Source organism: Gymnoscopelus braueri, assembly GCF_963280865.1.
Source record: "Gymnoscopelus braueri genome assembly, chromosome: 5".
NCBI classification, from domain to species: Eukaryota; Metazoa; Chordata; class Actinopteri; order Myctophiformes; family Myctophidae; genus Gymnoscopelus; species Gymnoscopelus braueri.
In genome coordinates this window covers 14,098,699-14,122,753 of record NC_137606.1, presented here as the reverse complement: position 1 = coordinate 14,122,753, position 24,055 = coordinate 14,098,699, and the positions used below count along the sequence as shown (strand labels likewise).

General features: G+C 40.5%; 2 protein-coding genes across 2 annotated transcripts; one reads left to right on the top strand and one right to left on the bottom strand.

Moving 5' to 3' along the window:
- Window positions 1–12,143, top strand: LOC308084952 (CLOCK-interacting pacemaker). Its single transcript, XM_080427947.1, has 4 exons — window positions 1–169; window positions 5,451–5,603; window positions 6,967–7,175; window positions 9,559–12,143. Exons 2-4 carry the CDS (start codon window positions 5,459–5,461, stop codon window positions 10,702–10,704), a joined length of 1,500 nt encoding a protein of 499 aa, XP_080284073.1. The 5' UTR covers window positions 1–169; window positions 5,451–5,458; the 3' UTR covers window positions 10,705–12,143.
- A 3,152-nt stretch (window positions 12,144–15,295) lies between these two features.
- Window positions 15,296–23,591, bottom strand: LOC308085769 (sodium- and chloride-dependent GABA transporter 2-like; the record flags this gene model as incomplete). The annotated part of the gene is made up of 14 exons (XM_080429080.1): window positions 15,296–15,307; window positions 15,446–15,616; window positions 15,905–16,005; window positions 16,116–16,218; window positions 16,690–16,827; window positions 18,359–18,471; window positions 19,239–19,363; window positions 20,064–20,167; window positions 20,301–20,435; window positions 20,731–20,863; window positions 21,297–21,384; window positions 21,821–21,961; window positions 23,201–23,335; window positions 23,429–23,591. 14 exons carry the CDS (start codon window positions 23,589–23,591, stop codon window positions 15,296–15,298), a joined length of 1,662 nt encoding a protein of 553 aa, XP_080285206.1.
- Between the last annotated feature and the right edge of the window lie 464 nt (window positions 23,592–24,055).

Here is a 24,055-nt window from a genome sequence, read left to right as displayed (position 1 = left end):
TCGCGCTTGACACTCAGACACTGGTGTGGGAGAGATAATAGCGACTCTTAGGTGGCCCTTCAGCTGTGCTTGTCTAACCCCCGATGTCTGTTGTCCCACAACCTGCCAGAGTGGTCCAGAGACCCTTCCTTGGAAATATTTTTTTAGGTTTGAGGTATTACACTTGGGGGTAAGTTTGTTTTTTCTTCATGTGTCTTTCTAATACAGTACTAGCCTTGGATCTATCTAGGACTATCATTAGATGTATTTTATCGAGTCTGACTTTTACTTTCGTATCTAGATATGATTGATTGATTGATGGATGTACTTTATTTAGTAAGACATGAGAACATCAGTACATGGAAGTACAAATTCACAATACAAGGTCTACTAAACTGGGAGACTCATTAAGCACTGAGCTTGTTTAAGATGAGATCCCCATGCACACAAATCATGATGAAAAAATGTAAAAATCGATCAAATACATCTATGATATAGTCTTGATCCAAGGCTAATACAGTTCAAATGTAACAGTTGGGGATGAACTGCATGCTATGACCATTTTGCATTTAATTTAGCTTATTATTTCATGCTTTTTTTATAGTAATCTCAGCAACCATGCATTAATTTCTACCGACGATAATGTCCATTATTATGACATTGTGTGACAGTTGCTATTTTACTATTGTACTGTTTCCGATGCAAAGTGAGAGAAGTGTGACATAAAAGGCTGGACTTGAAGTTATGTGCTTATGGTTACATAATATGGGGCTCAGTGGCACAGTGTGTGTGACAACCACTGTATTACAAGAGCAAGAGTCTAATATCTGCCTTTGTCTGCATCATTGGCACTCGATCCCACCTATTTGTTTACAATAAAGAAGGCCATGGATCACACGACGGTCGTCTGCCACGACCGTCATGGATGAACTTCAACTTGGTGTTTGCACTTTCTACATTTACGGCCCGTACATCTACATAAAGGTTCAGATATCAAATATAAAGTGCTTACCCCATGGCCACGGATGTTAGAATTATGTACGGGCCCTCAGAAATACCCATATATTCCGTATTGTTCAATAAAAGGCATTTTAATCCGATCGGTCATTTTCTCAGAGTTATAATGTATCAGAGTCAGAGTGCAGTACACCTCCCAACCAATAGCGTCGCGCAGTTGAAAGCGTATGGGAAATACGGAGACAATGGCCACCGATCGGATTAAAATGCTTTTTTATCGAACAATATGGAAGATGCGGGTACTTCTAAGGGAACGTACATAAATATAACATCCGTGGCCATTTCGGTCAGCACTTTATATTTGATATCTGAACCTTTATGTAGATGTACGGGCCAAAAGGGAGAAAGTGCAAACACCAGGTAGAAGTTCATCCATGACTGTCATATCATATAATATAATATATTATGACAGTCATGTTTCAGGGCTACGGTAAAGAAGGCCTTGTTGAAACATCAAAACCGTACAGTCCCTTCATTTTACCGTTCTGGTTGAAGTTTGAACTAAATAGCTTACTTTTTGGTGAGTTGTTTGTTAGAATTCTTGTGTTGGAAGGCTCGGATGTGACAGTGAATCCGGGAATACAGGCTGACGCCTGTAATGTTTAGCTGAGCAGAGGGGGAGGGGAGGGTGAAGCCATTTTGGCAGCTTTGCGTTGTGTTACTTACAACATGGTTATAGCAGCCACGGTGGACAGTTGTCGTGTGTGTGTGTGTGTGTGTGTGTGTGTGTGTGAGAGAGAGAGAGAGAGAGTGCGCGCGCGCGCGAGAAGTGTGTGTGTGTGTGTGTGTGTGTGTGTGTGTGTGTGTGAGTGAGTGAGAAAGAGAGATCAGCCCGGGACAGTTTACAGCAGTGTTGCCATGTCCACTTATTATAAGCTACTTTGGGCTTGTTTTTCTCCAAAGTTGCTTGTAAATATTGTTTTTTGGGGCCTCGTTTCTAAAGTGTAGTTGCCTTAATTATCCAATGACCCCCCCCCCCCCACACACACACACACACACACACACACACTTGAAAATATGTTGTACAACATTTGTGATCTTAAAATGTTTTATTCTACATTTCCCCCCAAGATTTCTTTGAAAATAGCAGATCTACAAGCTCACAGATCGGCTACTTTCAATGTATGGCCCAAGTGCCCTAGTCGCTTCTTTTGGGCTTGTTTTCCTAGACCTGGTTGCTTATTTCTCTCGCACAATCTGGCAACGCTGAGTTTAGCGACGCAGCGTGTCCCGCAATAACCCCTGTCTGCCTGCTCTACGTCTGCGCGGTATGGATGACCTGAAATGCACTCTGCTGCTGCTGCCACTCCGCCAATGAATGAAACCCCCCTTCATGCTGCTTTGAATACCGTGTCGCTCATGTTATTATCCCGGTATTAACTCATGCTAGAGCAGCTCAAGCTATACTATAGCTTGAACGATAGTAAAGGTTTGTATAAATGCCGGTCAGTCAGTTTTGTTGGCTGCCTCAGTAAACACAGTTGTTGTTGTAGCTATTGGATTGTGTCCTGACGTGACCTCGTGTCGTCCATTGAGAGCAGTGTTGCCAGGCTTTGTGAGAGAATCAAGAAACCAGGTCTATGAAAACAAGCCCAAAATAATCCACATGAGCACTTTAACCATATACATTGTCTATTTGAAAATAGCCGATCTACAAGCTCACGTTGTGAGCTTGTATATCTGCTATTTTCAAAGAAAAATCTTGGGGAAAAAATAACACTTTGGAATATTTTCAAATCCACAAAATCTTGTATGGTGTCTCTGGCACAAAATATTTTCAGAAGGGTGGGTCTATAAATATATATTTATATTACATATATTAAATATATATTTATATTATATATATTAAATATATATTATATTATATATATTAAATATATATTAATCGCAACCCACAACTATCAAGCAACTTTATATAAAAACAAGCCCAAACTCGCTTATAATAAGCGGACATGGCAACACTGCACAGCTGTTGTTGTAGGCAGCTATATGTTGGTTTGTGTCCTGACGTGACCTCCTCCCGCCTCTCTCCCGCTTCTCAATGGCCCTATAGCCCCATACGAACCTCTCCCTCCGCTATACAGCACCGGAGGCGGAGGGAGAGGTTCGTAATGGGGCTAAGACCGACACCAGGTCATGTCAGGACATGGCAACACTGCACAGTTGTTGTAGCTATATTATGTTGGTTTGTGTCCTGACGTGACCTGGTGTTGGCCATTGAGAGGCGGAAGGAGGAGTCCTGTGGCGTGTGAGAAATGTGTGCAGTTAACCACAAATATGCAGAGAGGCCATGGCATTTTTTTCCAGCACTGTAAATAAAATGTTTCCTTACATTTAAAGGTAGGGTAAGTGATTTGCAATTATTCAAATAATTGCAAAATGGGTCTATGTTCTGATAGTGCTCGTTACTATAGAGTGTCCTGTCCATATAAGCAGTCTTCCATGTCTCTCCAGCTCTTTATTAAACAGAAAATGCATTTTCAGTGCTCTCTCCTGATTGGCTTAAAATGTTGTCACCTACCTGAAAATGTACTATATTCTGTTTACTGGAGAGCTGGAGAGACCCCTGTGACCGAACAAACGCTCTGTAGCAATGATTACTATAAGAATATATTACTTTAACCTTTTTAACAAAAACTAAAAAATCACTTACCCTACCTTTAACTTGTCTACAGAATATATATTTTGGAAGAAAAAAAGGTGAAACGTTTCAAAAGAAAACAGCAGAACTACAAGCTACAGAAGCTAAGACATTGTGAAAATGGTTGAAAAGTTTTGAAAATAGGGCTTATTAAGTAGTTAATATATTTTTGACAGGCATGGTATGGGAGGCTAATGGGACATAATGAGGAACTATCTGGAGTCATCAAATCACTACCATGATGATCGGATGGCACCATAGTCATATGATATGATACTCTTCCTGGTTACATAATTACCTAAATAGAAATTATGTAACTGGGAAAACATTTGTATGCACCCCACCACACATTTGATTGCTTTGTAGTATTGCCAACTCACAGTCAGATGGTATGATGTAATATTTTGGTTATATAATGAAGTAAATAGGAATTATGTAACTGGAGCTGTTTGTGTCTACCCCCCTGCACATTTCCTTGTTGTTGTGTTTGTTTTCTATTGTCAACTCAAGTCTTAATAACACAACAACAACCTTCCATATTGAAAAGTGTGGGGTCTTCCGCCCTAAGAAACAAACTCAAAGGAAATGCAGTGATATGATATAGAGTAGTTATATGAGCTCAATATCAAGATCACAGCAATTAGCTAAACTGACTCTCTCCCAAACAGCATTTCTTAAGGAACAACCATACAACTTTTAGACATGTTTTCTTGTGTAATTAAAATGAAGAATTTGATGCTAATAGCCTACAGAAGTAGTGTATTTGGCTGCTACAATAACCATGCTTGGTTGTCCCCCCATGGCAGCCATGCCTGTAATGGTTCGTGGGCATTCCTTGGCTTCTCAGCTGTGTGACTTTCCATATGCATGGCCTCACCCTACGCCACAACACCACACCGCCCACTTGTGCCACGGTTTCCACTACAATGAAGTGGGTAGCGTGGTGTGTAAGTGGTACTAAACTGGTGCCTAAAAAGTACCCAGTCCTGGGTAGGTCTGAGCTAGGCCAAACCGGGCCAAACACTTCATAATGACTGATCACTCACCAACTTTTTATTTAGAACAGGATATAGTTGTAATACATGATTGATAATAGATTATATTGTATTATAATCACTGTTATAATCTATCATAGTGTATTATAATTATCATAGTTGTAAAACATTATAATACTTTATAGTGTATTATGATCAGTTATAATCCATTAAAGTGTATTATAATTAGCATAGTTGTAATACATTATAATTTATATTGTATTATAATCACAGTAATAAGGATCCATTTGGTTCATACCGAAACCAAATGGTTCACCCGCACATGCACAGGTGATTTGCATTTGTATACAGGACAGTTGGCCACTCTACATTACATTGTAGACAAGAAGCAATGACCTCCACCTATGTTTACATTACAAATGAGTGTCAATGACCGGAGGTCATTTAGCAAAATAACTTATTGAATATCATCTTAACCTGTCCAAATGCTTTTGTGATTTATTTGCATACCGTATGTCTGTAATGTGAATGAATCTCATACTGCCAATTACCCCTTACGATCTCATTTTACATCCTATGAAGGGGCCAAGTGACCATGTACTGTCCGAGTACTCATGGAGTTCACTGTAGTTTGAACAAAACTAGTTCTAGTTCCCAAACTATGAAAAAAAAACACAATACAACATTTTCCTTCATTATTTAGAAGACAAATTCTGTGAATATAACATTTACGGGGAAAGGTACTCACATAATCTTCTGGAATTGGCTGGCCAGATTAAATGTTATATAATTGTATGAATTATGCCATGTCCCAATAGGCCTCAGCATGCCTAAAGAAGACCTGCGCACATCAAGCAAGAATGCTAAGGATAAGAGCAACATCGCTACTTTGCTGGCCTTACGTGAAGACACAGATGACTCCAGTGGACGGGGCTCCCGCTGCAGTTCAGAGAAAGATTCTGGTTACTCTGGTGAATGAGATTTTTATTTTTTCTAATTATTTATTCTTTGTGGTATCTGGTGTTGTAGACCATGCTCCTTGTGAGTGCGACAAGGAAAGCAGACAGAGACAGGCAGCCATTGGGTAAAATGATTATATTATATTTCGTCAGACAGAGAGACAATGGGAAGGTTTACAGTATCACAGGTATTTCACACATCATCGGTCGGCGTCTCTCTCACATAGAACGAAAAGACTGGGCTTTTACAAGGCCCGTTATCAGTTAGGTAACATAAACAATGACATCATAGGATATGACATAGATCAGTTTCCGGGCGAAGGTGGAATCCTTGGATTGGATGAGAGTGATGATGATAGTCGTCATCAGATGAGGATGATGATGGTTGATGAAGATGTTGTGACAGTTTATCTTGGACAATCAGCGTCCAAATGTCTCAAACAACACGTTGACCTCGGCTCTGACCGGCGTCGCTGGTCAGTGGTCACTCCGTGGCACTGAAAGAATGGTTATTGTAGAGAAGAACGCCGAGATGTATTGTTCTGAAAACAGTCCAAGATTAACCTCCTAGTGTTATGGTTAACATACCAGGCTGGACCACTCAGAGCAAAACAAAGTTAGTGGGACTCTAAATAAGGGAGAGAGTGTTATCTCAAAAAGAGCCAGCTCAGCGGCCTTGCACAGAGAGAGAGAAAATAGGAGACTGCTTGACATATTATATCAGAGATGACATTTTAAGCAGGTTTATGACACTAGACAAATTATAATCAACAAGATCAACTCTATCACATACCATATAGAAACTATGAGTAAATAAATTAATATTGTACAAGACCATTAGCCAGAAAAAGTCTGCAGAGCATGCATGATGCTTTATTTTCTTATTCATACACCTGAGCAATGACTGTACCACTACCACATTACAGGCTAATAGAGTATGGGCACAACTACACAGCAACATTGTCAGTGCTAGTTTAACCACGTTTGTGTGAAACATTACCATTATAGGCCTTTTCCCCCCTACTTTTTTTTACAAAAGCAAAGCATTATGTGTTAATTTCCCTATATTTGACTGAACACCTTTCATTTTATCCACATACTTGACCTGGATGTAAGTCATCATAGTATAGCTCTAGATTTGTCTCTAATAATATGTGGAGAATGGTATACTCCAACTTGAACCTGATTTGGTATTAGTACGATTACAGCGTTATAAGAGTGGATATGAGAGTATATATAATATGTTACAGAGGCTATTTTGCACGGATATAAATACAGATGTGCCTTGAGATTTCGGCTGGCCCTCTGATGTGCCTTGGCTTGGACCAAGAAAACAAATTTGATAACAACATGTCCCGTTGTTTTTCCTCTCCAGACAACGGCTCGGACTGGCAGCAGGCAGATGTTGAGGACCAGCACAACAGTGTGAGCCAACCCAGGGCCAGTGGCCATGGACAGGCTCCACACCCAGGACAGAGCCCAGGACGGGGCCAAGACAGGGCTGAGAAGGCCAATCCCATCCTGATGCCAGGGAGCGGCGAGGTCAGACCCATCTACGTCCTGAAGAACATGGGGGTCAAGCAGGTACGATACTGTTAATGTAGGGAGGGGCAGTTTATAACCTATCAAGACCGGGAAGGCGTCTGTGTCACTTTTAGATTTCTTTAGGCTATTCAAAAATAGCAGATCTACAAGCTCATAGCGCGGCACTTTGAAAATTTGTGCAAGTCTTTAAATATATATTTTTTAAAGTGAACATTTGTAACTCAAATCTTTGCTTCTGGGGGGTCCCTGGAACAAGCTGCTCTCCTAGTCTCCTTATAATATGTATATGTCTTTTAAACACTAGAAAGGTACGCTCAGTGGAGCACAGATCTCCGCCACAAGGCATGCCCCAACAATAATGAGCCCTTTCTCGCTAGGAAATGTACAATGGATACTAATGGCCTTTTCATACATATATTAGTTATGTCTGGCCAGTTTATTAATATTAATAATATTGTAATATGTAATATTATGTCATTATATTACATATTCAAACAATTTAAATCACGTAATGTTCTCTTTTGTATGTCATAAATGTTATAACTATCAGTCAACATGTAATCGCAAGATTATAGTTTTTATTTAAAAAGGATACTATAGAGACACACGGCCGGAAGCGGAAGGCCTACAAATCCACGCCCACTTTTGACACTCGGGGTCCGTTCGAGAACGATGAACTGCAGCTCTCAATGCAATCTCTATGAGAGGCATTGTAAAATACCGTCATTTCACTGGTTAACTACTGAGGCTGTAGCGATTTTTTTTGTGTTCTAATAATCTGTGCCATTTGTTTAATTTGTCCTTTTTAATGTCCCATATCTTTCATCTCGATATACTACCCACAATATACTATAATATACTCCATCAGTATGTCAAAATCGTTAGCATCGGAGATCTAGAGTTCAAGTGATGGCATGGTATATACGTCACGGACGCATCCCTTGAGGTTTTCAATACCCAGAAAACTGGCGAAAGTGGCCGTTTTCAATAGGTTTTGGTCATTATCTCTGGAACAGAAGGTCCAATCTGCTCAGTTCAAAGCTTGTTGGATGCGTGACTTTGAGGACATTAAGCACGCAATGACACATTTTCGTTTTTTTTAAAAATTTTTTAGGGGAGGCGAGATCTTAGTTGGGCAGGCGACCGCCTCTCCTGCCTCTACAGTGGGTACGCCACTGGTCGGCGCTCGGCACTCGTAAAGACAGTGATGTCACTGAAATGCCCGTCTGCTGTCTACCCTCTGCTGTGTTAGCATTATGGGTAACTCGTTAAAGTGGCAAATTAAATGTGAAACACATCAACTATTAAGAAAACAAGAAGATATGTTGACAAAGACACTCCATACATTTGGAAACATATTTTTATTTAAAGCAATATCGTCTTCAGTTAATGCAGGATAATGTTAAAAGTAGGCTAACTTTCATATCCTCTCATAGGGAATGCATTGGCAGCTGCTGTTCATCGTTCTAACGGACCTCGAGTAGCGGCGCTGTCTCAAAAGTGGGCGTGAAATTTGTAGTCCCCGTGTGTCTCTATCTTGCGACGAGAACAAAAAAAACGAATGAGAACATTAGTGATTAACATTGTTTGAACATATGCTTGTATTGTGAATTGTACTTCCAGGTACTGTTTCTCATGTCTTACTAAATAAAGTACATCAATCAAAACACGTAGCTAATTGTGTCTGTTGGAGCTTGTGTGTGGTGTTGGTAAGCTCCCTCTTATAAAATGAATAACAAATGAGACCATTTAGTGATTTACATTGTTTTTGAATACGTAATATATGTAGTATGTAACACATATGGTGTGACCAAAAATAGAATGCAATCCTTGGATCCAAAGCTTGGAACGGACCACTGAACCACTTTGAAGCTGTTTGAACATTTAGAAGGAATGTTGACATTTTCACATCCAAATGTGACAGAGCACAGGGTTGTGTTTTTCATTGCCCTGGCCAAGTCCAAATCTCTAGGGAGGAGAGCAGTAGTTGTTTTCATATGCAAAGGTGATACTCTGTGGGTTACATTTTGCAAATGCTTGAGACTTTGAGCTACCATATTACTTTTAACTATTTCCTCTACAATGAATTCATTTGTCATCTCATTCTCCTCTACTTTTTCTTTCAAGACAATTTATTCACATATCTTCAAGGATCATAGATCATTTTTAGATTATTGTTGAGTCTTTGACCTGAGTCTTTGACCCGACAGCATCTTGGTGTACTAGGAACTGAGGCACATCCTTTGATAGCACTTGTTGTAAGTCACTCTGGATCCCAACATAGGCTAAATGCTTCAAATATAATGTAGTATGATCCCTCCTTACCTTCATTGGATTTGGCTCCTCTTTCTTGCCTCCTTCTTTTACCATTGTTACCTTTTCATCAACCTCTATTTCTTTCTTTCTTTCTTTCTTCCTCTAGCCGGAGATGATCCAGGATGGAGGTGATCACATTCAGACTAAGCTGATCTGGGGGAATGGTGGAGGTGATACCAGTACCAATACTGCCCCCCACGTGATCCTACTGCAACAGCCAAGCACAACCCCAAACTTGCCTGTCTCTGATGGACTTCATAAAGCCCAGACACGGAAAAACAATGGCACTGGAAGGAAAAGCAATGGTACCTATCTGCCCATCCTCAACTCTTATCCTCGTATCGCTCCACACCCTGCCAAAAAGCCACCGGATAAGGCAAGCCAGGACTCCCAGAGCCAGAGCAAGAGGCTGTGCACCGAAGATCAGAGACATAACGTGTCTACCCTAAAGAGCCTACTTGAGAAACACCTCAGAGAGCCTGATTCTGTAACGTTTTCTTCTGAGGTACCGGACACATGTCCCGTCTCAGTCAGTGATAGCTGCGCACACCTCGGTCCTACCGCAGTTTCTTCCAGCCTGGGCTCCCAATCTATTTCCGGTCTAGACACCTCCCTCACTTCGCGCCGGCACAACCACTTGTCTTCCATCATAGCAGGGAGGAGGAAGGGTTATGGATTATGGAACAGCCTCTTAAATTCTCATCATCGCCGCTTCCTCAACACCATCGAAATCCTCAGCCAGTCGGGCCTGTTGGATATTACCATGCGCACCCGAGAGCTGCTCCGCCAGAGTAAAGCCACGGAGCATGAAATTGCCCAGCTGCGCCAGCACACCCGGCTACTGTGCCAGGCTGCGAATAATCCCAACAGCGGCCTGGATGGCGATGAAGCCTGGGAGAAGGTCCACAAGGCTATGGCACAATCCGGCAGCTACCCCAGCCTAGCAGACCTGCGCAGCGAGCAGAACTCCTCCAACCCACATTCAGGAGATTCAGATAGCGATGATTCTGGTGCTGTGGGAGATACCGACTTTGCGTGTGCTGCTCAGAATCAAGATGCTCCCTCCCTCCCACTTCACACTCCACTGTTGAACTTGAAACAGACGTGTCCTGTGCAGGAGCGTAGCTCAGTCAATAGCAGCAATTCTATGTCTCACTCAGAGCAAGGTGAGAAGCACAAGGTCAACAAGGAGCAATCAGAGAAAGTCACCATTGTGCCACCTGACAGTTCAACAGGTGGGGATGTTTGTTAGTGCCTGTCAAAGGAATCAATACCTAAAAGCCACTACAGTACGTAACCAGAAAACCCTTTTTTTTTTGTGGTGAAAATTATTGTTTTAGTATGCTTGATTTAAAGTCGTTATTGGTGGTTACGGAGATCAGTTTTCCTAAGGATCATCAAATGTTTCTATGCAAGCTGAAAACAAACACTATTTATGGCTTCAGTTGCTATTTCATGTTTTTCATCATTTTCGTTTGTTATGACTGCAATCTACCGAAGTTGGACCCGTTCTGAAAGGGAACGCGAAATGGAATGCTTTGTTACCCAAAACCCATATGCATAATTCTTTATTTATTTATTTTTTAAAATCTTTTTTTTAAACAGAGACCTGTGCTGAAACTGACACGAGGATAATCAGACCCATGACCTAACGGACCCTAATCGGCTATAGCAAACGAGCTATACTGTAACCACTGATGTACTGCTAATGTAATTCCAAAAATAATTAATTTGTTATGTTGAATTGCACCTTTTGTTTATAGAAATAGTTTTATAGAAATAATTAAATACGTCTAATTTTAAAACTTAAGATCAAAGAATTCAATATGAAAAAAAAAGCTGATCGGGGCCTTGCGGGACCATACGGGTATATCAATTTAAGATTTGCTTACCCGAGACCCGATGCAATTATAATAGGTCTGACCCATACACGTGACACAAGTCAGGATTTTGGACCTGGATATGCTCGGGTCTCGGGTAGAGTCTCAGGTTTCTGGGTACGGGTGGACCCGTTAAGACCTCTACTCCCATTGCAGTCAGTCACTCTACCTGATGGGACAAAACGGTTGGAAGTGTAGAAGCTGATCTCTAAGCAGCAGTCCAGTGTAACCTAATCCCCACACGTCATTTGACATCACCGTTCCAGTCTGCGTAGAAAAACACTGAGGACTCAGGAAAGCACTTGTAATCTCCTACAAAGATTATGAGATCAAAATAACTCTTAATCAAGAAAAACAGAGACTGGGCTTTTAGAAGGCATTCACAGTGACTCTCCTGAGATATCTCATTGCATCCTTTTCAGCTGTTGAACTGAGGGTGCTCATAACGGTCTTGTCAGACCGTTGTTGTGGTCAGAATAAAGATGTGTGATGAGTCCTATTGAAAATGTGCACTGAAAATGTGCACTTTGTTTCTAGTATCGTACTCTGTGACTAGCACTCCCAAACTAAGAACGTTTTCTTTTCTCCTTTTCTTTTCTTTGTGTGAGCTATACCTATAAGGGCACCGATCAATACTGTGGAAGTCGGGGTTGGTCTGGCTCCCATTGGTATGGCACTAGGGCAAAGGAAAATGGTAAAGATCAAGCGGCGTGCGTAATGACGCAGAGAGGACCTTTAAACAAAGTAACAGACTGCGCTACACTGTATTTCAGCCAAGGCCGCCGAGCAAATGCTTTTCAGCTGAGCCTTTTTTTTTTTTAAGAAAAAAACTTTTCCACAACCTAGGCACATTTGTGACATGAAATATCACACTTAAATTCAATCGAAACTGTTTCTCTGTGAAGCTACCAAGTGCATAAGCATCTCATGGGAATGGAAACAATTTGATTTACTGTTTTGACTATGTTTTCCCCCCATATTTCCCCTCGGAAGCTTTGTTGTACAAATTGAACTGAATGGTTTTGAGTTATTTATACAGAGCCTGAAATTGGTGGTGTTATTGGCATCATCTGTTTTATCTGTAGATGAACCAGTTTGTACAGTAAGTTTAAAAGATTACAATATGTTTAAGGATAGTATACTGTAGGTGTATGTTAACATTTGGTTGGTTTTGTGCATATATGTATGTTTATGATTTGTGTTCTCTTTTTCTAATGTTCTTGTGCTTTACATCTTTTAGACACCATGGTCAACAATGCAGATTTCTAAATAATAAAATTGTTTATATAGTGGTTGTGCATGCATTTCCTATCTCTCGGTTTATGATACAACATGTCTATGTGCCTCCAGAATCACTGGTGCAGGTTTGAATCCTGCCATTACCTAGTTGCCTTGCCTCCCCGGTCCCTTTTAAAAATAGTAAGTAAGACCTTTTTCCATCAAAAAGCTGATAAGCAAATAAAACCGTTTTCTTTTCTGCCCCCCCCCCCCTCCTGTTGAATTTCCTGTCCACCACAAATAGTAGCCTACTCTATGGAAACTTTGTTTTATTGAGGGCACAATTTACTACATTGAGCCCCAGAAATGCTATCTCATGCACACATTATACATTTTGCTACCTCATTTTGGTTCATTAATTCCCTCATTTTGTTCATTTGAGTGCACAATATACAATCCACCCTCACCTATCTCTGCCTGCCTCTCATGCACTCTCACTTGGCCACCACACCTCGTTGAATACCCACTTTTCCAACTTCCAGACACGCACACACCCTCCCCTGCTCTCTCACTGCCCACCCCAACCGCACCCTCAATTGGCCACTTCCTTGGATGTAGCCGTTTCCCAGACTCCAAATTGTACTCTGATTCCCTGTGGTCCATGAAGTGTATACAATGTGCGCACAAATTACACACAAACAAGGGAAGAAATGCATATCATGCACACGAGATAGCATAGTAAATCATGGCCTCAATATTGTTTCTTTTCCAATCCAATGTGGGGGGGGGGGGGGGTGAGTGAGTGAATTAGCCATCATTTCCATTAGATCAGACGCATAAATTCAGTGAAATATTTTTTACTCATTAAGTTGAGAATACATAAGCACATTGTGGAATACAGGAATAGTAGGCATTATTTGAAGTCATACAGGTATGTTCAGTTCACACAGTCCAGTTCCTGAATCATCAGAGGGTTCCAGTTTTTCTCTTGACATTTACATAATATCTGTCAGAAAAATGGTACTGGCTTGTCACCTAATAACATGATGGCAACAGTAAGTCTACAGTCAGTGTTTCTTCTGTACTGAATGTATGCTCCCTTTATTGAATATGATAAAACATTCTCATAATAAGGCCTGACCAGTATGGATTTGAAGGAACACTTCTCTAAATAAAGTTGTGAGTTTTCTAATTAATTGATGAATTACTTGATTGTTAGCAATAGGCCTAACAGATGACAATCAGTTGCTGATAGTCAAATAACAGTACATGACTGGCAATTTCTCTGCTAAAAAATGTACGCACAGGATTCCCAATACTTTCATTAGCTTATCCCTTTCCATCTCTCGCTTCCATCTCTGCTTCTGAGGTCATGTGGTGCAGCAGAGCATTTGTCTTCTGGGTCAGCAGGTCGGCTGGCTCACATAACAAATGGAGGCGCTAATGAGTAGAGAGAAATAGTTACCCATTATTCCATGAAATTTCACATTTGGGGAAGTTACATTCATTCCAAAGTCATTAAAACATGAACAAACTTACCTGAATAATTGCGAAACATTATGTGGCTAATAAGGCATGGATTTATGGCTTTTGTTCGAATAATATCAATCTTTCCTTGAGGGACTGGAGGTCGACTTTTCAACTCAATCTGTGCTTTAGTTTTAAGTCTGCAAGTATATTTTCATACTGCAGGCTTACTGAAATCAATGGAATCCAGTGGCTTCCACAAAAATCACACAAGTCACATTATGCATTGGACATTTAAACATGCCAGATTACCAGTATGGTCCTTTAAGTTTCCAGTGTAAACTAAAGGGGTAATCCAATCTACAAACAGACTGCAAATCAGTAGTCAGGATAATGCAATTCTGGACTGCATCCAAAGTCTGGGAAGATTATTTTGATACTGCCTGCATATGCCGAAGGCAAGGAGCTGTTCAGTGGTGTGTAGGCTACTACGCTGGTTATAAATCCCCATCTTGAATCGATCAAATCACAATCTATAGCCTCATGAAACGATAGTTTCACATGTCCTTCATCTATTAACTAGGTAGCATTGAGGCTATTTATGCTCATCAGAGAGCATTGTCCTACCACAAAAGTGATGTATTCTCAAATGAAAAAAGTGCTGACATACTTTTCAGTAAAATCAATACTGTGTTGGTGTTATTCAAGGATTGTAGGTTAATGAGTTCCATGTTTGAGACAAACATATGGGTATTTGGGGTCGTGGCCATATCTGCCATTGTCTTTGAGATGCAAACAACACAGGTCAATCAGCATTGCATTTTTGAGACGGACCGTATACAGTGATATCTTTTTCTGTTCTAGTGCACAACTATGTATTGTAGTGCAGGGACCTGCGACATCCACCATCTTATGAAAAATTAAGGAGCACCTTTGTTTTCTTTGTTTGCACCTCCAACACACGCGTGACATAGATTCCTTTCCCCTATATTCGTACGTACTAGGGCATGACATCACTGTAGCTAAAAGAATACAGCGTTCAAATCATGCTTTGATTTCAGTCTTATAGAGACATGTTGTCTGTTTGTAAATATTAACTTAGCTGCCATAGCTGGCCAATATCACTGGAATAGCAGAATGCCAGAATGATTTTCCCTTTAAAGAGTATCAAAACTGACAGTTGCTGATGTTTGTGAACAGTTTGTTTTCTATTAGTTGTAGCGATAGGGGGGGGGCGTAGGCACAAATAAGACAAAATGGTAATGTTGCTGAGTTGAATCAGTGTGGGGACTGCATGGGTACAATGTTAATCATTCAAGATCAAGCACCACATGCACACCTACAGAACATAATCCCCTGTTACGAGAGCCACAGTATATCCCTCTATAATTCATTATTCCAAAATGTTACTACCTTCTGTACTCTCACCTGGCGGAGGGTCCCTGGCCCAGTGGCCAGTTTCATCAGTGCCCACCCTGGTATAAGTACAATGGAGGAGAGCGCAAACAGCCAGCCCATAATGTAGGCCCATACTGGATAGATGTACCAACGGTTGAAAGTTAGGGGCTGGTACTCCACTAAGGAACATACGAAACAGAGCTGAGGGGAGAAAGGAAACAAAAAAGCTTTTGTGCCTATAAATGTTATGGATATTTTTTTTTTCAAGACAGTTGTCTGACTTTACTTGGAATTTAAATTCAAATGCTGTGAATTGTCAATTAGATTGCTCCATTTTGTGGCTTAAACTATGGATATGGGGCATTTCCAAGCAAGAAAATAAAAAAGAGCAGGCTATTGGCGAATACAATTATCTGAATGTGGATAAAGTCTTTGTCACCAGGACCACAGTTGTGAACCACTGCTACAGATAATGTTGCTTCAACTCACCAGTGAGACCAAGGGGGTGATATAGAGCCAGCAGAGTTTGAACATGGGATTGGGGCGCACGCCCGTCATGTCATGTATGATGCCACACATACGATCTGCTCCTGATTCAGAATTTGGTACAGTGTTATGGACAGATGTTAGCTGTTGAAATGTTTGGACACTGCGATTGCTTGTGAATTACTTTGTATTATTTCTGAAATAGAATACCCACCAAATATCCAGCCCAATGCCAGGGACTCAAACACAGCGAGAAAGAGAAGGCAGGCTCCATTGCAGGCATAGTAGTCAAATAGCTGGAACACATACATCCCCCCCTGGTGGCAAGAGACATGAGGTGTGATTGCAATTGGCAACAAAGTTTATTTTCTGTTGTTTGGTGTTCAAACAATAGGTCACATCTGAACCTAGCCTTGATATTTAAACAATGTTTTCCCAGGGTGTAGTTGAGAATATGAGCTTAACTTTTCTTTCTTTTGGTGTCAGCATTTCTGACCTTTGGGAAGAATTAGTGGTCACCCACGGTGCAAGCTTTTAATGTTGCTTCTATAATGAACCTCTCTACCCCACCTTTGAGCACATTTTATGTCTCAATATTGCCAATTTAATTTTCTTTTAGTTCTTTTTTGTGTTGGTCACTTTGCAACTATGATGCCTACTTGTAGTACTTGGCAACAGGCAGGCATTGTTAGCTTGTTACCCGCCAAGCTACAGTATGCTGTTGTGTAGTATTAGATGCCGATAGGCCTTTATGCATAAGACGAACAAAAAAGGAAAGAAATACTGACCTCAGTGACCATGAGAATCTGGGAGAAGAAGCAGACAATGCAGAATATGAGAAGGAAGATCTCCCGTCGCCCTGTCCTACGCAGCACTGTGGGAAACATGTCTGTAATGGATGTCATCACCACCTCCATTGCAACGAACTAAAGAAAACACAATGAGAATGAGAGTGAATAACTTTCATGACTATGAAATGGGTATACTTTAATGCCTGATTTATACTTGTTTGCGCACCAGAAATAGCAGATAGCAGAATAACAGATCTACAAACTCACAACACATTGCATCATCAGGCTTTAGATGGACTAACCCAAACACCCACTTATTTGATCTGGGGTTTGTCACACAAGTACCAAATTGAGTTGAAAGTTATGAAGGTTTGAAGGGTGCTGGGTTGGTCCTTCTATGCCATGGTTTATAGATTTCACCATGAATAGCCAAAATATTGTGGTCAGTTTGTCATGTATTGCATTGGGCACAGAATTGCAAGAAGCTCCTGGTTGGTCCAATCACTCATCATTACATACATTTATCTGACAATTCAGACAAGGGGAGCAATTACTTCACAGGTCTAGTGGGACTCTCATGTATGTTTTTATTTTGGGTAAAGGTAAAGGGGTAGAACAAAGCGCCAAAGCCACACTAGTAGAATCCACACATGGCAGGGCTAAGTGACAACAATGTGAGCCCAAATGACCAACAAATTAAACAATCAATATTTCTATTCCTAGAGCCTTGCCACTAAGGCCCGTACAAAGTCGCCGTAGGTGGGTTTTCACGTGTGTCTGGTGTGAGGAACGGTGGTGGGGGGATACAAATCAGGGGGAAATAAATGTTATGGTTGATCTGAGGGTAGCACTGGAGGAAAGGTCATGGGGTCAACAAAAAAAGAATGGTTCATCCTCCAGGTGTCACAGTTACAGACTTTGCCTCTCTTGTCTATGGTCTTTGTATTTCTATGTTATGTTCATGTTCTAGTTTTCATGGTTCTATGTTCATGTCTTCCCCAGCTGTATCTCATGTGTAACTAGAAAAAGTGCTCCTCGGAGCACAGGTCTCCGCCAGGTCAGGTAGGTTATTGTGGCCGGCCAATGTGAAAAGGGACATTCCTTCTTAGGCCTTTCACGGCAATCGGACACTGCATTCATGAGGCATTTTGTTCCAAAAATGTGTTTTGTTAAATTAGACCTGCTGGTGGCGCTATAACAGGCCAATGTGAAAAGGGTGGCATTTCTTCCTCGGCCTAGTGGGAAGGTGTGTGCAAAATTACACGGAATTTGCACACTGCGTTCATGATTTGAGGCATTTTGTTCAAAACTGACCAATCCTGCAAACTTTGGAAGACAATCTTAGGTACAGAGCCTCTGCCTGATGATCAAAACCCTAATATTTCCTCCGGCTGAGAAATGTTGTTCTTTTAGGCTAGTGGACAGGGTGTTGGCTTTCCACGCAGGAGACCAGGGTTCGAATCCCGGGTGTTACATTGGTGCAGCTTTCCGTGGGGGGAAGTCAAACGGGGGGTGAGTGTAGCAGCAGTAGTTCAGAGCCTCTGCCTGATGCCCTAAAGCCTACTATCCCCCCCGCCCAAGGGGAAATTCCCTTTTAGACAACCACTATCTATGACCCAAATATATTTCAGTCACTATCAAATGCAGTCTTCCATTTGTATATCACCTGTGTATCCAGACCCAAGAGAATGATCATGAAAAAGAAACAGACAGCCCATAGCTGAGGTAGGGGCATCATGGCTATTGCCTGAGGGTATGCAATGAAGGCCAGACCTGGACCTGAAAACAGACACACAACACTGTAGATCATTACCATTTGTCATTGCACAATGTTATCCAACCATGAGCCGGTGTATGAGTCTGAGCCACAGCCAAGGCCTGATGCAACAGGGCTGCCAGCAGTGGTGGAAAAAGTACTCAAATGTTTTACTTAAGTAAAAGTATCAATACTGCAATGTAGAAGTACTCTGTTGTTACAAGTAAAAGTCCAGAATTCAAAATTTACTTGAGTAAAAGTACAAAAGTACTGGTATGAAAATGTACTTAAAGTACCAAAAGTAAAAGTACAAAAATGTTTGAAACTAGCAGATCTACAAGCTCAAAGCTTGTGAGCTTGTGGATCGGCTATTTTCAAATGGCCTAGGTATAAAATAGGGCTAAAGTGGTAAATGTATGTTCTATAATGTAATCATTTATATCTGCAAAGTAACTAGTAACTAAAGTTTTCAAATAATTGTAGTGGAGTAAAAGTACAATATTTGCCTCTGAGATGTAGTGGAGTAGAAGTAGAAGTATAGACAATTGGTAATACTCCAGTAAAGTAAAAGTACCTCAAAATTGTACTTAAGTACAGTACTTGAGTAAATGTACTTTAAACCACTGGCTGCCAGTGACTCCTCGTGTGAATTCTACCAACGATCTCCTTGCTGCTTGCTGAGTCGTTGCTTGTCTGGAAGTCTGTATGACTTCAGAATGGAATGGATTACATCTTCTTTATATATTTACGTAGTCTAGACATAATAAGACATTGTGACTTGTCTCAGTACCTGACTCTGCCACTTCATCAATGGGAACACCCTGCTCGTGAGCCATGAATCCCAGCACTGAGAAGACGGCAAATCCAGCTACTATGCTTGTGGCACTGTTCAGCAAACACAGGTATAGGCAGTCTCTGCAAAACATAATAAAAATCATAGTCTTTAGCTTCAGATTTGACCTCACAATAATTCAAAACAGCTGCGTTCTGAATATATTACATTTCGTCATCTTCTTAAACTAATGGCCTACGTCAGCTCCTCATGACACTGGCCACCTCTGGTAAAATCGCCTATCTCCTAATTGAAAAGGATCATGCTGTTCCCTCCCCTTTTAGTATAATGGCCTATCTCCCTAGTGTGACTTGGGCCAAAATAGGCTATTTATTTGGCCTAAGTCACATGGTTTTGTGACTTAGGCCAAAAAAATTGCCTAAGTCTGGAGTAAATCAGTAAATCATTTGGCCTAAGTCAGGCTTAATCCTATTTAAACCTATTTCAATCTCTTATGTTACATAACTGACAGACAGTGTTATTTTTATATTAATAATAGTCATAATTTGTTATAAACGTTTTGGGTGAAATGATTAAGAAATATCATATAGTTTTGTTTTGGATCAGTTTTTTTTTTTCTGAAAAAATTAAAATAATTACTTAGGCCATTAGTTTAAGAAGGTGACGAACAGCTTTTACAACAAGTAGGCCTAGTTATTATGGACCAGTATAGATGCAGATATGGATATATATTATGTGTTCACGGCCACCCATTTGTCTTATTGCTATGGATACCAAGTAACCAACCCAACTTCACACACAATCCATTTTGAACGGACTCGCCTGTAGCAGTTGTTGTCGTACATGTTGTAGCTCCCTAGAACAGTTAAGGAACCCACCCCTATGCTGTAAGAGAAGAAGATCTGGGCAACAGCTTCCATCCACACCTGTTCTGACAAAAGTAGCAATGAGAGACGCATGCATGAAGCCACTCAGTTCACCTCTCACGGACTGAAATTCCGCCTACAATGTTTGAATTTATTGTATTCAGGCGTACATTTTTATATCATAATCTGCTACCTGTGGGTTGGTGAGATGTGAGGGTTCAGGAAGGAGGTAGTACACAATGCCTTGTAGAGCCCCTGGTAGAGTGAGTCCACGGATCAGAAGAATCAATAACATTGCATAGGGGAAGGTAGCGGTGAAATATACCACCTGGAAATGATGGGTTGTTATTGCATCTAGTTTAGTTTAGTTAGTTAGTTTGTTAGTATATTTATTTCGGTCATGATTTAATAAAACCTGTTGAACATACAGAATATTATCAACAAGAAGGGCTGAAGCCAAAGCTTATTATGCCCACCTTATTAATATTGAAATTAATTGTCACAAAAGAAAAGGAAACAAAATAGCACAAACAACAAAGTCATCTACAGTTGTGTCAATCTACATTTTAAAAGTGAATGCTGCAGTGGTAGAATGACTTTATCAGTATTGTATTTATTTTTACCTTTCCAGTTGACCTGACTCCTTTCCATATACAAAAGTAGCAGATTATCCACATAGCAATGAGGCATAACAAAATCTCCCATCTGATGCTGCCCACCTCTTCGATACCTCCTGAGATAGCCAGCACTCGTCGCCTGGACAGAAAGACAGATTGTACAAAGAAGGGATGCATTTATTTTAGTGTCTGGCTGAAATGGCGGATAGATTATGAAAGCCTCTACTGCTTCCATCAATGTCAGTGTGTGTGATAACTGAATATTCAAAGGAAGGCAATTTCACCACTGTTAAGTAATTTGTCAGTCACAAATGTATACTCTTCAACAATCCTCCAAATGAAAGTGCATGTTGGATGTATTAGCATACAGTGTTCATTTCTTATAGAAGAAATGAACCTAAGTAAAAGTTACTTTTCTTATTTAGTAATGTTGCAATATAAACATTACAGCTCTATTATATCACAGTGTGCAACCCTGGCCTGTAGTGCAAAGGATGTAGGGAGCAGGAACAGAATGCAAGTTGGTTACGTGTGTTAATAGTAGACTATATAATCATCCCTTATAAACATACTCCCAGAATTCTGTGGCAGCAGAGGTGGTGTTGGTCTGGTTAGCCCATTTGTTGAAACCATTTTCTGATGAGAAGTTTACACAATTATCTGATGGGGTAGAGAGAACATATTTAACTTGGTTATCATAACAATGATGATAGTCGTATTCATAATCATTTCAATTATTTTATTCATAATGCACTTTTAATGAAAGTGAAATTCAGTCATGTTTTCAAGAGGATTTGTAGAGATTTGATTAACGTGTTAATCACTGGGTTTGAACAGTTCTTTGGTTGAATGTGTTTATTTAATTGGTGTGTAACCATTCTACTAATTATGACATGCTCTCACAAAACACAAGACAATTACGGACCCTGAAATTTCCTTTTCTGGTTATAAAGAATGGGATTATTGGATACATTAGCAGCATGGCATAGAATGGAAAGGGATGTAGACTATCAGATAGGACTATCATATAGGGCTATGCATAGCCTCAGTTTGTGCACAAAACTTAGACTATGTTAGATACTGTACGATGTCTTACCTGTGTTCCAGAGGTTGTTACAACTAGCCCAAGGGAGCTGGGAGTTGAAGGATAAGACGAGGTAGAACAACCCCCAGGCCAAAATAATAATATAACACATACAGCTGTAGAAAAGAATCAGCTGCCCAGCATAGCCTATACCTGTTGGGCAAAATGTACATCATTTTGACTGGTCGGCTTTGCACATACACTAAATGGGGTTGGTAGGTAGGCCATAAGATATAACACAACTAAATCATACTAGTGGAAATAAGACAGAGAACAGACGATACATATGGAAATGTATAGACATGGGAATGTTTCATTTACTATGCACATTAGTTGCACTGATTGCAAAATCAGACAAAACTAATAACATTTTATATATATACACACACACACACACACACACACACACACACACACACACACACACACACACACACACACACACACACACACACACACACACACACACACACACACACACACACACACACACACACACACACACACACACACACACACACATACACACACACACACACACACACACACACAATAGAGAACACTCCTATGAGTCCAGCATGTGACACACTCTTGTTTAAATATTAATTGTGTTCAGTTAGACCATAGCTACTGTGTTGTCAATGTTTACCTTGTACTCAAAACCAGGCGATAGCTCAGTTTTGGAGGAACATTAACATGTCGGTTTTACTAGCATTTATAATTCAATTTACATTCACAATTCCATTTTGTTTAGTTTAACTATTAGTTTCAATACTGAATTACAGATGTTCACACATGTATATCTCAAATTGTAATGATAACAACCAGTCAAAGGCTGTTAAAATATTTGCTATTGCTGTTAAGACTTTTTTTTTATTGACCAGCCCCTCTGGCATGAGACCAAGCATAATTTTTCATGTCCTATTCCTTTCTGTGAATCCAATTGGCTGATTAAAGGGTGAAGTGGGTTGTGATTTGGGGGATTTACTGTAGCCAGTGTGACCTAATGACATCACTTTTATGCCTTGACCACCACCAATGCCACCATCAAATCCCTTTTCATCTTGACTTTGGAAAACCACAGTAGATGTCACAAATTGGTGCCATCTAGGGGTGTGCCGATATATCGTCCCGCGATATGTTGCGATACGTTTTCGTGACGATATCGTTTTGGCGTTTTTTTCTTTTCTCCACATTTTTTTTTTTGCAATAATAATAATGCAAAAACAGAAGTATTTGTTTGCATTTGCTTCCCCCCCCCCCATATATTTTCATAATAAAAAAGTGCCATATATCGTATTGTATCGATATCGTGAGCCCAATATCGTGTATCGTATCGTATAGTGAAATTAGTGTATCGGCACACCCCTACCTGCCATCTTTATGAATTACCTTCTGCCAGTGGACACAACTTCCTCCAGCAAGTGACACCCCCCTCCTGGGTGAACTGGCCCATGGAGGTCTCCAGAAGGAACAGGGGTACGCCACATGTTGCCACAAATATCAGGTATGGCAACAGAAATGCACCTGAATTACACAAAGCATCACTACCTTGAATAAATCATGACAGGTTAAACATTCAAAAACTGTTGGAAAATTAGTTGTTCTCAACGGACTTACCTCCTCCATTTTTGTAGCAGAGGTATGGGAATCGCCACACATTGCCTAGGCCGACGACATTCCCCGCCACAGCCAGGAGAAATTCCGCTTTGCTGCCCCAATGGCCTCTTTCTTCAATTATTACCTCTTCTGCCCGTTCTCTAACTGTGCATCTTTTCAACATTTCCAGAAGCTTTGTCTAGGTCTTGGTTTATATCTTTCCTATATTCCTTCTCTTTGTCCAGGTTTTCCTCTCTGATTGTTGGTATCTATCAGATCTACAGTGTGCCTTAATTTGGAACTGAGATTGTAATTTAACTTTAGATGACCAATTCCTGCCTCTTTGTATTGTTGTAAGAAGAACAGTGTGGTCATGTTCAGTCAGTCAATGAGACATTGTAAAGTGAATGATAACTTGTAGAAACTCCACCCCTTAGCTTAAATAGGATATGGGTAAAAACAGAGGATGAATTTAATGTATGTATGTGGACTTGTACAAATACCCCAACAACAACACATATGTTTTTGCCCAAATAAGCTTGATGCCTTCAGCTTGCATGAGCTGGTCTCTGTACTAAATGCTCCCATTTCCCCTTGAGGATGAATATATTTTTCAATCTGTTGTAATTTTATGATAGTATCGTATGT